Source organism: Nyctereutes procyonoides, unplaced genomic scaffold (genome assembly GCF_905146905.1).
Source record: "Nyctereutes procyonoides isolate TBG_1078 unplaced genomic scaffold, NYPRO_anot_genome, whole genome shotgun sequence".
In the NCBI taxonomy this organism is placed as follows: Eukaryota; Metazoa; Chordata; class Mammalia; order Carnivora; family Canidae; genus Nyctereutes; species Nyctereutes procyonoides.
The window spans coordinates 24,020,994-24,034,808 of NW_026575036.1; the positions used below are offsets into that span (position 1 = coordinate 24,020,994).

The 13,815-nt window shown below is 41.4% G+C and overlaps 1 protein-coding gene across 7 annotated transcripts in view; it reads right to left on the reverse strand.

Annotated features, from left to right (window-relative positions):
- Window positions 1-13,815, reverse strand: part of SLC38A1 (solute carrier family 38 member 1) — a 69,724-nt gene that overhangs the window by 16,789 nt on the left and 39,120 nt on the right. For all 7 annotated transcript variants that reach the window (XR_008663565.1, XR_008663566.1, XM_055318662.1 and 4 more), the window contains one exon: window positions 1,346-1,419. Coding sequence is in view for 5 of the 7 variants with exons in the window: in XM_055318662.1 (XP_055174637.1) it covers window positions 1,346-1,419 (74 nt within the window). In the remaining 2 variants the exon portion in view is untranslated. The remainder of the gene's footprint in view (window positions 1-1,345; window positions 1,420-13,815) is intronic.

Here is a 13,815-nt window from a genome sequence, read left to right on the forward strand (position 1 = left end):
ATTCCCCAAGTTATTCTGTCTTTCTCAAAATCACACAAATAGCCTTTTGGGCTTTGCAAGGGGTAAGGCGTTGCAACCTCGTGACATTTTAAAATGTCAGACATGACCACCATTTCTCCTTTTTCAGGTTGGCTACAAGAGCATTACAATTAAATTATTAGGTCATAAGGCTTATTTTAAACTATCTCGAAAAGTCTTTGTCTTCTTACTTTACTGGGGGGAAATTCCTATTCTGATCTCCCTCTCAGGTCTGATGATATCATTAAAATAAAGATTTGATTTAAAAATACAAATCCTATGGCTGGGATGAAAGTTCCCTTCTGAATTAATTACGTGAACCGATGAGGCTAACAAGGAATTATCTTAATCACATTCCACGAATGCCTCATGTGTCCTAAACACAGGAACAAACATGTAAGAGTGAACACCAGAACTTTGATCATTTGTAAAATTTAGTTCAAAGATACGCAACTCAGAAAAGAGACCAATAGGTAAGTCTGTCAAAAGAATAATTTGGCTACAGCAAAATCCTAACATGTTCAATGGTCTCATCTCAATAAATACTAAGCTGCTAAGCCATTCATTTAAAAAAAAAGTGTTTATATTTCTTTATGACAGTTTGGCTCACATTTTTAAAACGTTCACAGAAAGCAATATAGGTCAGACTATAATTAAAGCTTTGTTTAATCTCTCATAAGACTGGTGTTTACACAAGACAATGGTAGATCCTCAATTTATTACAAAATGTCCCAGCTAAATGGAGTCATCTATGTACAGTAATAGTTGGCCAATGTGGTTTTAGCTAAAGTCAAAGTCAAAGTATTACAAACAGAATCCATTTGTCCCAGGAATAGAAAATAAACACTTCAGGTATTACACTGCCCAGAACCTGGAGCCTTTCCACAGCACCCTCACTCCCACGTTGCCTCAGGCATAACATTTTCTCCTCGGAATATACACAAAAAAGAATGAGAGCTCTGTTTACTTTTAAAATCTTGAAGGCTACAATATCAAAACCTGGAATCCTTGTTCTGAATTTATTAAGACCGAAGGAAAAACTGAAGCCTTTCAAACAGAGGCATCTCAAACTAGAAAAACAGGTATAATTGGGGGTTTGCTTTACATGACAATGCTATCCTCTCAATGTCCAAGACAATGCAATGTCCATGGTGCGGTGTCTATTTCTCTGGGTCAATACCACTGTAGGTTTTTGAGGGATTGTAGGTCAAAGTACTCTTCAATAATCAGTTGCTGAATCGGGAGGGTATCACTTGTTTACAGTATCACCATGCAAATCAGTCACCCTGGCTTTAACAAAACTAGACATTTATTATCATCAGCTTACCTGTTTCCTTGGAACAGATCAAAAGAAGGTTTATTGAATATATAGATAGCAGTGTCACAGAAGTCAAAAGTATCCTAAAGCAAAGAAAAGAAGTCTTGTAATAACAATAAAAGAACATAACTCGGACCTTACATTTTCGAAGGGCAAAGGCTTATTTATATGGTTAACCCTATATGGAAACATCCAAATTTTGGAAACTATTAGTCACACCCTCTTTAAAATCCTCCATAAAAATGCTCTACCAAATAAAGAACTGTTCATTAGAATCTGAGTAACCCTAACAGTGCAAATCCTCTACATAATTCAGAGCCTAAATAGCTCTCTGAGGTCATTTCAGTTGAGATGACTTTCAGACAGTATCATGAAAGAAAGCTTTTATTGTCTATGATGCACTTTCTGTTACATCTGAGTGAGAAAGTGTGAAAAGGGTGTGGGGACTGGGGGTGGTGGCGGGGGTAGAGGGAAAAGCTTGCAGTGACTCTTAGGTCAATGACCACGTGCCTTTAGGCAACCTGCTCAGTTCTCTCATCCCTTAGAGGCCTCACCTATAGCACAGACGCAAGCTAAATGATGTCTGAGGTCCTTTTCATCTAATTACTCGGTGGCTATTTTTGAATCGATACACTGGACCACTGAGATAATTCTTTTTTTTTTTTTTTGCACCTGGTTCCTCTTAAAGACTAAGCACTTCTTTTAACGGATGGGAAAATCTTGACAAGCAAACTGAAAATACTTTTTTGAAAAACTCATGTTTTTGTTTTAGTACATATGGCTCATTATCAAACCCTCCTCGAGAAAAAAACACAGCTAAAATGGTGTGGGAGATTGCATAGATTATTTCTGAATCATTTGGTAAAGACACACTTAGTAATTGAAAATAAAGCCTATTTACTAAAAAGAAAAAAAATTCCAGTCCCCCAAATGAAACCACTTACTCCCTGATGTAGGGAGATATAGTCCTAGAACAATATATTACGGCAGTTGATTCCACATTTGAGTAATTAAGGCAATGATTTTTCTAGCAAGTGCAGTTGGGAGGCACTTGGCACATCACGCAATTCTCTCTGTGTGAGCTCTCTCTTCCCAACCCCTTCCCCCACCCCGCACACCTGCTGAACCACTGTCCTCGGGCCCAGCTCAGATGTCACCTTCTTAGGTGCCTTCCCTTGTCCCAGGCAGAAAGACAGCTCCACGGCTCTCTCATGTCTTATGGTGTTTTGCTGCTCCTGTGTGCAGTGCAGCCACAAGGAGATAAGGGAGGGACTACAGAATGGTCAACTGCAGAGAAGATGGAATGCCATAGATTGGTCACAAAACCTAAAAGGGGGACAGAGCTCAGCAGAGGTAAAAACAAACACTGGGGGAAAGAACAGAAAACCTAACACTCTGGGTGAAGACCAAACTGACCAGCTAATAAGAAGGGGAATTTGGGTTAAGGTATGATTGTAAGGAAGAGCATTCAGACATATATGGACTTATCTAAGGTTCTTGAGTAGGAGGGTGAATTAGGGGTAAGTCCCTTATTATCTATTTTGGCTTAGGGGAAGAAGAAACTGAGAGCAGGCATTTATGAACCATCCCAGTAGTGTTGAGATACGTAATGGACCACAACTGGATATGCTCTGCCAGAGAGGAAGATACAGGACACAACTGTGGTATGATTTTTCTTTCATAAGAGATAAGCCATATTTATTTTGAAGTTTTAGGGACACTGAACACTAGCTGGCAACTCCTACATGTGACAAGCCATAGAGGACTTCTCTGACCAGCATGGGCTTCCAGCTTGGGATAGGATAGATGGAATTTTCGGATTAGCCATGGGCTGTTCTAGAGTGATCACATGCCCTATTGAGTCTATTCTCCCGGACTGACCTAGTGGGGAGAGGGGATCTTGCCACTGGGCCCCAGGCTAATGAGTAAAGAGTATGACCTTGGAGGAGCTATGTGCCTAGTGGGAGGGATAATTACTAACGTCTACATAATGATTAACCAAAGGCCCTAAACTGAGGAGAACTGGGTCTTTATTAGCAAAAGAAACATAAGGAAACATCTGTTCACTCAGCTAGTAGCCCCTGGGATCACATGGTTCTTGCACATGGTTGCCTCTTAACACATTCTACTGGGTTGAATCTCTTTGTAAGTGATGCTCAGCTGGCCTGTGGCCGTTGACAAGAAGTAAAGGATTTCTTCACTCCTAACACGTCTTTTTCTCTTTCTGGGAGAAAAGTGTTGGTCAGGGAGGACATTAGCAGGGAGTTTCACCTATCTTCTCCGCCACACTTAACAGCACAGTGAGGTTCTCCCACAGTCATGAAAATGACCCTTGTGCTCCCCTGTTTAAGGACATAAACATTGTACCCTAGATGTAAAGACCTGTAGCAAGAAGCCTGACAGCCTCTGCCTTTAATCATCCCATCGCTGAAGATGGTCTTTCCATCCCTCCCAAAATATAGAGCTTCCCTCCACAAACTGAAAACTCATATGCAGCAAACGCTTTTTCTAGCAGGTCATAAGAGGTAAAATCCGGATATAAAATTTTAAGATGGCCTTAGGCTATGAAAAAGACCTAGTAATATCAATGGAATTAAAATTTAGGGAAGTACATCTCCTTGTTTAGATTCTTAGAACGAAGTGCTAAGTTGTCTAACCAGCTACAATGACCCTAGAGTAGTTTAAGGGGATCCAGGGATGTCAAAGACACAAAACATAACATCAAAGAGAAGGAGCAGGAGGGATGTTTTGCCAGAATGTGATGACTTATTTGAACATTTCTCCTGTCTTGAGCATTACTGTACCTCTCTTTGTCCAGTTAGATATTTGTACATATTATTGTGGTTTGCTGGAAGAGAAATATACGCAGGTATTCCTGTGCTAAGAGGAAGATGAGTGATTCAGGTTTTCATCTCATCCAGACATCATGGTTGCTTGCACACCTCTAATCACTGACTACAAGTTCTAACGTGGTTAGAGCAAAAGCTGCCTGCTGAAAAAGGTGTTGTGGTGGCAACTGAACCTCTGCAATAGAATCTGAGCTCTCAAAGCGTTGCTATTTCAGACTTAGGTTTTGCCCGGAAGAGAAGGGAATCCAGAACATGTATCTGGACATGGGCACTGGGGAAGCAGCAGCAGGAGAGTTTTCTAGTGAAGAACGTGGTCAGGAACTTCTGAGAACCCTCGCATGTCAGCAACGTCTTGAAAGAGGTGGTGCGGGGACAATCCTTGGAGAGTTTGTGTCCCCTGAGGAGAAAGAGTCCTCAATTCTAGACTCTAGGATCAGAGAGGGGCCTTTAAACATTGCCCTGCCCAGCTTTCCACCCAGCACAGGAATGCTCCATGCTCCTCCATCCAACACACAGGCATCCATCCAGGTCTGTGAAGTGTGTCACAGGGGACACATGTGGCACTCACCCCATCCTGTTTCTGGAAAGAGTCACACATAGGGAACAGAGGCTGAGCTGAAACTACTGCTGCTCTTCTATCCTCGGGGTCCTCATTTCACCCTTTGGACCTACTCGAATCTATTTGAAATGGAAACCGTCTTCCACCAAATAGTCCATCTGATGGTGCTCATTTTAACATTGTGCCCTTTGACCTAAATCTCTCCAAATCTCCCAGCTATCATCCTGTGATGGAGGTTTCAGGCTCTTTACATCTTAGTCATGGTCCAGTTCCTCAACCATCCTCCTTCATGGCTGTGTGCCCCCAAACGCAAATGCCATCACATTGGTTTTGGTCCAAATAGTGCAAAGCGTGTTAAGATTATTAACTTGAGCTGGACATCATGCTTCCTTGAAGGCAACCTATTTTGGCGTTCATTTTTACAGCAGCCAAGCCACACCTGATTCTTACTGAGCTTCTATTGGAAACGGCTATTAGGCTACTCTTCCTGGCTCTGTCTCATGTACTTTTTTTGAAAAGATTCTGCACTTTTCCATTACATTTTATCTTTCCAGTCTCATGATATCTTTTAAAATTGTTGATCTTTTTACTTATGTATCAACTGTCTCATCAAGCTTTGTATCTTGAACTCGCCTTCATCCAAGTCACTGGTACAAACTTTGAATACAACAAGACCCCCATCTAAAAAAAGCTCCCAGTCCAGTCAACTGCTCCAGCCAGAAACCTGGAAGTCACCCTTGATCTTTTATCCACTCTCTCATCCCTCATATCTAATCGTTGACAAGTGTCCTATTACTTCTCCCTCCAAAATAGATCCTAAATCCATATGCATTTTTTTTTCCATCTCTACTGCCACTACTCTAATCCATCACTTCTAATTTCTGGGCAACTGTAGTAATCTCTATTTCTTGTTTCCTGCCCGCCCCCCCCCACCCCCCGCCCAGTCCTTCCTCCACTTGACAGCCAAAGGAATCTTTTTATTTCATTGCTTTATTATGTTCCTCCGTTACTAGACTGTAGGACAGGCCATGACAGTTTAATTCAGAGTCACGGCCCATCCTATTTGCCTATTTACATACAATACCAAGCAAAGCACATAGCAGACTCTTGGCTAAAAATAAGTGAATTTACAGAATATTAGCATCTTATTTGTAAATCATATAAGATTATGCCAAATGTCTTGCTAAAATCAAAATACATTCTGCCTAAGACAGTTCTGTGACCTACTAGTTCACTATTATCTCAAAAAATGAAGTTAGTTTAGCAAAACCATTTAGGAAAACCCTATTGACCACTATGAAGCAATATTTTCTACAGTATTTGCATATAAACAAGCTATTTAAGAATTTGCCTTTGAATATTGCTTGGGATCTATGTTTTACCACTTCTGAAAGCTGGGATGAAATCTGCCCATTTCTAGTCCACTGGTGATACTCCTGCTCTTCATGATTTCTTAAATATTTCTGACCGTGGTCCCAGATATATTTACTGTATTTGGTGCAAGAAAATTTTGGTTCCTACCTTAAAGCAATAACATGTAAACATCTGTTTTAAAAACATTTATTTGCTATTATTTCGAATCACATCAGTAAGACTGTAATTCTTTGTTCTCCCATAACTTACCCAAAGATTACATGGATAACATTATAATAAATTTCATTTCTTAAAGTACTATATGCTAATCAAATGGAAAACTGTGACAATAAATGGAACCAAACATTTAAGACAATTGAAATGTTTTATTTTGTTTTTTAAGTAGGCTCCACACTGGGCTACAGGGGCTTAAACTCACGACCCTGAGATCAAGAGTCAGACACTTAATGGACCGAGTGAGTCACCCAGCACCCCAGTAATTGAAATGTTCTATGCCATGATTGTGGTGGTGATTTCACAACTGTATCTGGACAAACATCAAATCCTATCCTTTAAACTGGAGAATTTTATTGTATATAAATTATGCCTCAAAAAAAAAAAAAAAAAGACCAACTCCACATTGCTTCAAGGATGAGGAGACTATCTTTTAAGTCTCGCTAAATAACAAGCAATCATATGACATACTCCCCACCCAGCATCCATCGGAGCCCTTGAAAGAGGTAGAGATGAAGCAGCAGTCACCGCTGTGGATCCAGAAATAGATTCCATGGGGGTGTTCGGATGGGGGTGTTCGGGGCTGCCATGCAGGTGAGTGCTTTCAACTCCTCCTGGACCCATTCCTCTTAAAAAAAAATAAGAGAACCCTTCCCAACCTTCCCTGCATGACTCTCCCTGTGCTCTCCCTGCCAAAGTTTAAAGCAGCTGCCCTCAAAGTTTAATGATATATCCGAATCTCCTTAGGATCTTGTTAAATTGGAGATTCTAATTCAGTAGATCTGGGGTGGGACCCGAGACGCCGCATTTCTCACAAGCCCCCAGGTATCGTGGATGCTGCTGCTCCACGGGCCACATCTGGAGCAGCAAGGACTTAAAGCCGCAAGCATAGGCACTGCGACACATATGTCTCGATGTTTCTGTTTCTCACAACTGCTGTGCCACATTGCCTGCCACACTGTGGGTGGGGTGCCAAGCCAACATCACAGTGTGACTACCTATGACATGCACCCCATGCTGTCCAGGCGGGACTGCAGTGAAGGGAAGCATTTACAGCTGGAGCATTATCACTCCTGTGGGATGCTGACCGGCTCTCAGTATGAATGTGAGGTCCAGTCGACTTCCTTTGGTCAACTTCCTCAGGGTATTAGGGCATTATATACCTCACCAACATATATATTCTAAAATTAGGGGCGCCTTGGTGGGGGGGGGCTCAGTTGGTGAAGCATCTGCCTTCAGCTCAGGTCATGGTCCTGAGGTCCTCTGATTCCCACACCCCGGCTTATGTGTGTGCTCTCTCTCCCTCTCTTTCTCTCTCTCTCTCCCTCTCTCTAAAATAAATAAAATTATTTCCAATGCTACATCCCTCCCCCACCCCAGCCACGTCTCTTTCCTTCCAAAAGGGATCTGAGGCTCACCACACTATACACTTCTTCCTCTTTTAAATCCAGTTAAAAGTATAAAACTTTTAACACCCTCATGATTAGAATAGTCCATAGAAAAACTCCCTGCACTAGAGGAAAAGTAATCTTTATTACTAGTCTCGTTTTTATCTACCATCATCTCCCACCAATCTACAGCCCCTCCCTCCACAACTCAGACACATATAAGCTGGTCAAGGCAAAATATGTATAAGAAATCTTAAAACTCCAGGACAAGGGAATTGGACAAACTGTAAGGAACATATTGTTTTCTGGCCAACCATCTTCCTCCAGTCCTTCTCTGTTACTGGCCTCTCTCTTACTCTCCTCTACCTCTTCCCTTTTTCCTACCTTTCCAAGCTGTGTCCACCTTCCTGTCTTTCCCCCTCCACTTTTTTACACTAACTCTCTCCACTTTTCCATCCCCTCCCCACCAACTCCTCCAAAGGGAAATATCTATGTGAAGTGAGTAAAGATTTAAAAACACTGCTGCAGAGAGCAGAGCGCTAGCTGGGGATGAAGGGAGGGCTGGGCAGGGTGGAGGACTTTGAAAGAGTTACCCATCTGTGTGGGTTGAAGAGCTCAGATTCGGGGGTGGTTTCCAGCCAGTGTGACAGAGAACCAGTGGAGAAGGGAATTTTAGGGTGTGGGAAAGAGAGGGGGTTTTCAAGTGAAGGGCAGTGACATCTAAGCTGGACAGGGAAGGAAGTGTGCTTCTCTGTGAGGTTCTCAGAGACAATGGTTCTCCATGACATTGGAGGAGAGACCCAGTGGGAGTACCTGAGGAAGGAGCCTGGAAGTGGAGGGCATTGTGGTCAGAAGTAGGATATCTGGAGGGTAACTGCAGAGGCAGGATGGTGCAGCATGATTCCTGGCCCAGGGCAGCCATACCACTAGGAGGCTTAAGTGGAGAAGAACGGCAACCAGAGAAAGAATTATCTATTTAATGAGAGCTCAAATGGAAGGAGACGTGCCTGAAAGTGAGGAGAGAGGGACCAGGTGTTCTGAATCCCTAACCCATAAGAAAATTTTAAATATTTTGGAAAATGTAAAATTCTCTTTTACATACAAATCCATTTCCTAGAACTTTAATTGACTTTAATGAGAACTCAATATAATTAACAAAACACAAGTTGATCATTATTACTAGTAAATTTGGGGCATTTTCACTATATCAGGCCCACACTAAGCACTTTTTAAAATATTTCACTTATAAGTAGTACTATTACTATTTTACAGATAAGGAAATTGAAGTTCAGAGAGATTAAGTATTTTGTCTAAGGTCACACAGTTAGCATGAGAACCCTCAAACCCGGGATGCCTGGGCGGCTCAGTGGCTGAGTGTCTATCTTCGGCTCAGGACGTGATCCCGGGGTCCTGGGATCCAGTCCCACATTGGGCTCCCTGCAGGAGACCTACTTCTCCCTCTGCCTATGTCTCTGCCTCTCTGTATATCTCTCATGAATAAATAAATCTTTTTTTTTAAGATTTTATTTATTTATTCATGAGACACAGAGAGAGAGAGAGAGAGAGAGAGAGAGAGGCAGAGACACAGGCAGAGGGAGAAGCAGGCTCTATGCAGGGAGCCTGACATGGGACTCAATCCTGGGTCTCCAGGATCATGCCCTGGGCTGAAGGCGGCTCTAAACCGCTGAGCCACTTGGGCTGCCCTGAATAAATAAATCTTAAAAAAAAAAAAAAAAAAAAAGCCCTCAAACCCTCACAATCTGACTCCAAAGACCTTACCCACCCATGCTCTATTGTCTGCCAAAGTCAAATGTCCACAGAGGAATGACAGTGTAAAAAGGAAAACCTTGCAGGAGACAAACAACTTAGAATGAAATACATCATAATGCTAACAGAGCCTGTTGTAACACTGAGTGATTTATTTATACTTCATTTATTTTTTGCATTTTCGAAATGGTCTTTAATGATTATTTTACTTTTACAATAATATTATTAAAATGAAAATGAAAAGAACCTTTCAAATGACGGTAGTATTGTTTCAAATCTTCCTTTCGCGGGGGGAGCGGTTAAGAGTTGCATCTGTTTAAACCTCAAAATCATTAATGTAGTCCCTATTTCCTTGAAAGATCTCACCAAATACTTAAAGAAAGGAGCAGAAACATATAATTATTCAGTTCCAAAGTGCACTTCCTAGTCACTAGATCATGATTAGATTTCAACATTCTGGGGGTCAGAGGACCAGCACACCAGGACCTAGTAGCATGCAGTTATTTGTAATATTTACACATTAAACTAGAGAGTGAAAGGGATGGTTTTAAAATGCTGAGCTGGGAAGAGGCAGGGATCAATTATTTGTACAATTCCTTCCATTTCTTTCCTTGTAGGTCAATCTAAATTTTCTAGTATGAAGCTGCTCTTAAACCGCCCTCACTGCTGGTTACGTGTGTCAATTTGTCTAATGAAAGAAATATGCCTCACTGATGACCAAGCCAAATAATATCTGGTATAATCTTAAAAAGAAAGAAGTACTTACAAAGGTATGCAGACAGAACTAGAATTTATCAATTTAGTTGATACTTTGTGAGGTTAGGAGGGGACTTGACTATAAATGAGGAAGTTGTACTGGTAAGAAAGAAAGCCATGCGCCACCACCACTTCCTGTTTTTGCCTATAGTCGTTGGCAGAGGGCTGTGGGTTTTGCGGGCATTCCATTTATAACTCTTGACATGTCCTCCTTCCTCTTCTTCTACTCCACAAGAATAACTGGCTTCCTTTCCCCTCAAACCTAGATCCTTACCTTTGAAAATGATGCCCTCCTTTATCACACTCTTAAGATGACAGAAAAATTCCATGTAACCATTAAATAAGGGAGTATGCTGTTCTTGGTGAGTATTTCGGACTTTCACTCCAGCAGGAATGATGGAGCTGGGGCTTCATTCATATTTTCCTACTCTGTTTCCATGGTAACAATGCACATTTAAAAAGAGATGGAAGAGTTTAGGAGGACTACACCATGGGCTTGTTGCCCTCCCTTCCCTCATCCCACCACCAATCACAGTGTCGTCCTCGCAAGTCCCTTAGCCACTGTGAATCTTAGTTTCCTTACCTATAAATTAGGGATGTTACATAGAATTGTTATAAAGATCCCATGAAACATGTACACTTTATAACATCTTTTTTTCTAACTCTTTAAAAAAATAAAAGCTTTTCCCAGCTAACAAACCATACCAAAAGAGGTTACAGGTGGTTTCGGTCGGTACGCTGTAGTTTGCGAACCCCTGATATATAGATGTAGATCACTGATACCATGTACCCAAAGTGAAGTGAAGCCTGTGGCTATAGAACAAGGCACAACTAACTGGCCCACATGAGGGCAGTTTCCCACTCTACTAAACCAACTACCACTCTGTGAGCAATAAAAATTCAAGTCAACCCTGAAAATCCAAATTTCTGGACTATACTGACCTACTGTGCTGATATGCACCTGGCCTGCTGCAACCCAGTAGAGTGAACGAAAAGGAGGCCTCCATGCATCATCATGGAGGCTGAATGATGGCAAAACCTTAGACAGTATAGTTAAGTTGGTTCTTGCTGGCTAAGAAAGACACAATGCTCCAAAACGGAGGCCATGCTGTTGTCCTTGGGTAGCACGACCACGATCCGAATTGCACCGGATGCAATTCGGTATACAAAGGACTGAGCATATACTCCCTGCACATGCTCTTGTGCATGCACTCGGTGCACACACTCGCCCGCCTTTCTGGGGCCATGAGAACTGCCTTCTTGGAACCCCTTATCAGACACATCTTAGATGACTCACCCAACTAAGCGTAACTGCTCAACTTTTAAAAACAATGGGTGGGACTCATCTCCTACGCTTGCCAACCCTCTTCGTTTACAAAATAGGCACTCATTTTTAGCACAACACGAACCATTTTCCTATTTCCCTATTTCTGAAAAGCTTCTTAATCCAGTGAATTTCAATAGAGTTCAATGGCACTGCCACTGTCCTTTTTACATGTATCTCAAATGTTGGCAAGCCTGAATGTGCCATTTCTTCCCTTCCAGTATTATTATTATTCCCAAACAAGAGACTCTGATGCCAATGATTTTTGCTGCCAGCTAAAGGACAACAATTTTCTCTTCAGATCATTTCTAAGGAACAGTGATGATGACTCAAAGAATTTTAAAAACAACTAACTGATTGACAAGAAAGAGAAGATGAATGTGTCTATACTCCTGGACCTCCTAGGATCACCGGAAGCGTCGGGTTTCCCTACTGACTTCCTCTTTAATCGCATGGTTTTTTAGATCACAAGATCCAGTTTGGTCTTTCCTCAGGAAGCAAAGAACTGCCTGCTTAGGAGCCCACAGAGAAAGACAACTTAACATTTATGAGGAATAACTTGATAAATATCACACAGACCATCTTTGTTACTGCTAAGAGCAAAATTATCATCTTGGTGGGCGTGATTCAAACTTTTCAGAATATATATGAAGTAATGAAGCAAGGAGAGTTCAAGAACATGCAGAGTACATACTGGCGAAGGTACACTGCAATCTCACTCCAATCTAGTAGAATTTGCTGAGAAAATGTTAGACTTTAGAGCTATACTGAGGCGATTATTTAAGAATACAAACCTCTTGATATCATAAGAAGCCCATTTTGGGGGACAGGATAATAATGATCAAATACCTACAAGATACAAACAGAACTTAGGGCAATGTGTTGATGGAACTGTGGTCCTAATTCCATTTCTATCTTCCCCTTATGTAGGCTCAACTGTAAAACACTGAATTTAAAGAGAGAAGGCCCTTGCTTAGTCTCGTCTTGCTTTACAGAGATCTTTATATTCTAGGTTGACCCTCACTGACATGGCTATTTACTGGTATGTTTGTAAACAGTGTCATTATAGGTAATACAGTGTTGCATCTTTTTGGTGGTAGGATAATGATAAATGGTCCACTGAGATAAATATTAAGAAAAAGGGAGACAGAATTCACCTACAATTGAAGCAAACAATTCACCACAAAGTGAAAGTAATTGCTCTAAACTGAAAATGACAATTACTGTCCTTTTTGCAAGTAGCAATTTAACAACAAATGCCCATTTAGCAATGTAATACTAACCTCTTACAGGATTTAATAGGCTCTGAACTATTTAGACTTTTCAAATGAAGGAGGCATTCCCCGGAAAGTAACCAAGTAACCACTTGGTAGTGAGTCCTGTGCTAACCTGGTTATTATCATTACAGCTCCCATAGCCCACTTAAACTTTGAGAGTGAGCCAAACCTTTCTATTGGTATTTGCCCTGTGAGAAGGTTACAACATTATGAAAGCCATCGCTTTGCCCTTAAGCCCTGTTTTGGTGTTTGCTAAATCTAATTAATTCACTCATTTCAATGAAACTTTATTGAGAATCACCTAGATGCAAGCAACCGTTCTAGATCTTATTGGGGCAGGGGGGATGACTCGAAAAAGGAAGAATTAGACATTAATCTTGCTCCTTGTAGGACTCAGAGTTCAATAGGGAAGGCAAAATAAATGCATAATTAATGGACATAATACTTGTTATTGGAAAGGTTAAGAAAGGAGAAAGGAGAGAGAGAGAGAGCCTCTCTTGTACCTGGGAGGATGGGGAAACATTTCTGGAGATGGCATCCGATTCAGAAGCCCAGAGGCCTGTAGGAATAAGGAAGGGGAAAGGCCAGGGTGACAAGGACGGGGCAGGAGGCCTTTACAGAAGAGAAAGAGGTTGCCTGGCTCAAGCAGAGGCTATCAGAAGGGAGATGGGGTTGAAAATATAGTTTGGAACAGGTGGCACAGCACCAACTGCTTATTTTCACTCTTATGGTCTTAAATATCAATACTGAAAATCTGTTCTTCCTCAAGTTTTCTGTAAGAGGGGGAAAGTCTTACTGCATAGGTCTTAAATTCCCTAAAAAAATGTTTTTTAAATTAGTTTCCTCCCCTAAAAACACATGGTAGCAAAGATAATACAGAGAGTGTAAACTTTGCACCCCAGTCCCTGTGTCACTCTCCAAAAGTAACCACTGTCAACAGCTTACTTGTGTAGGGTATATGCATTTACACAC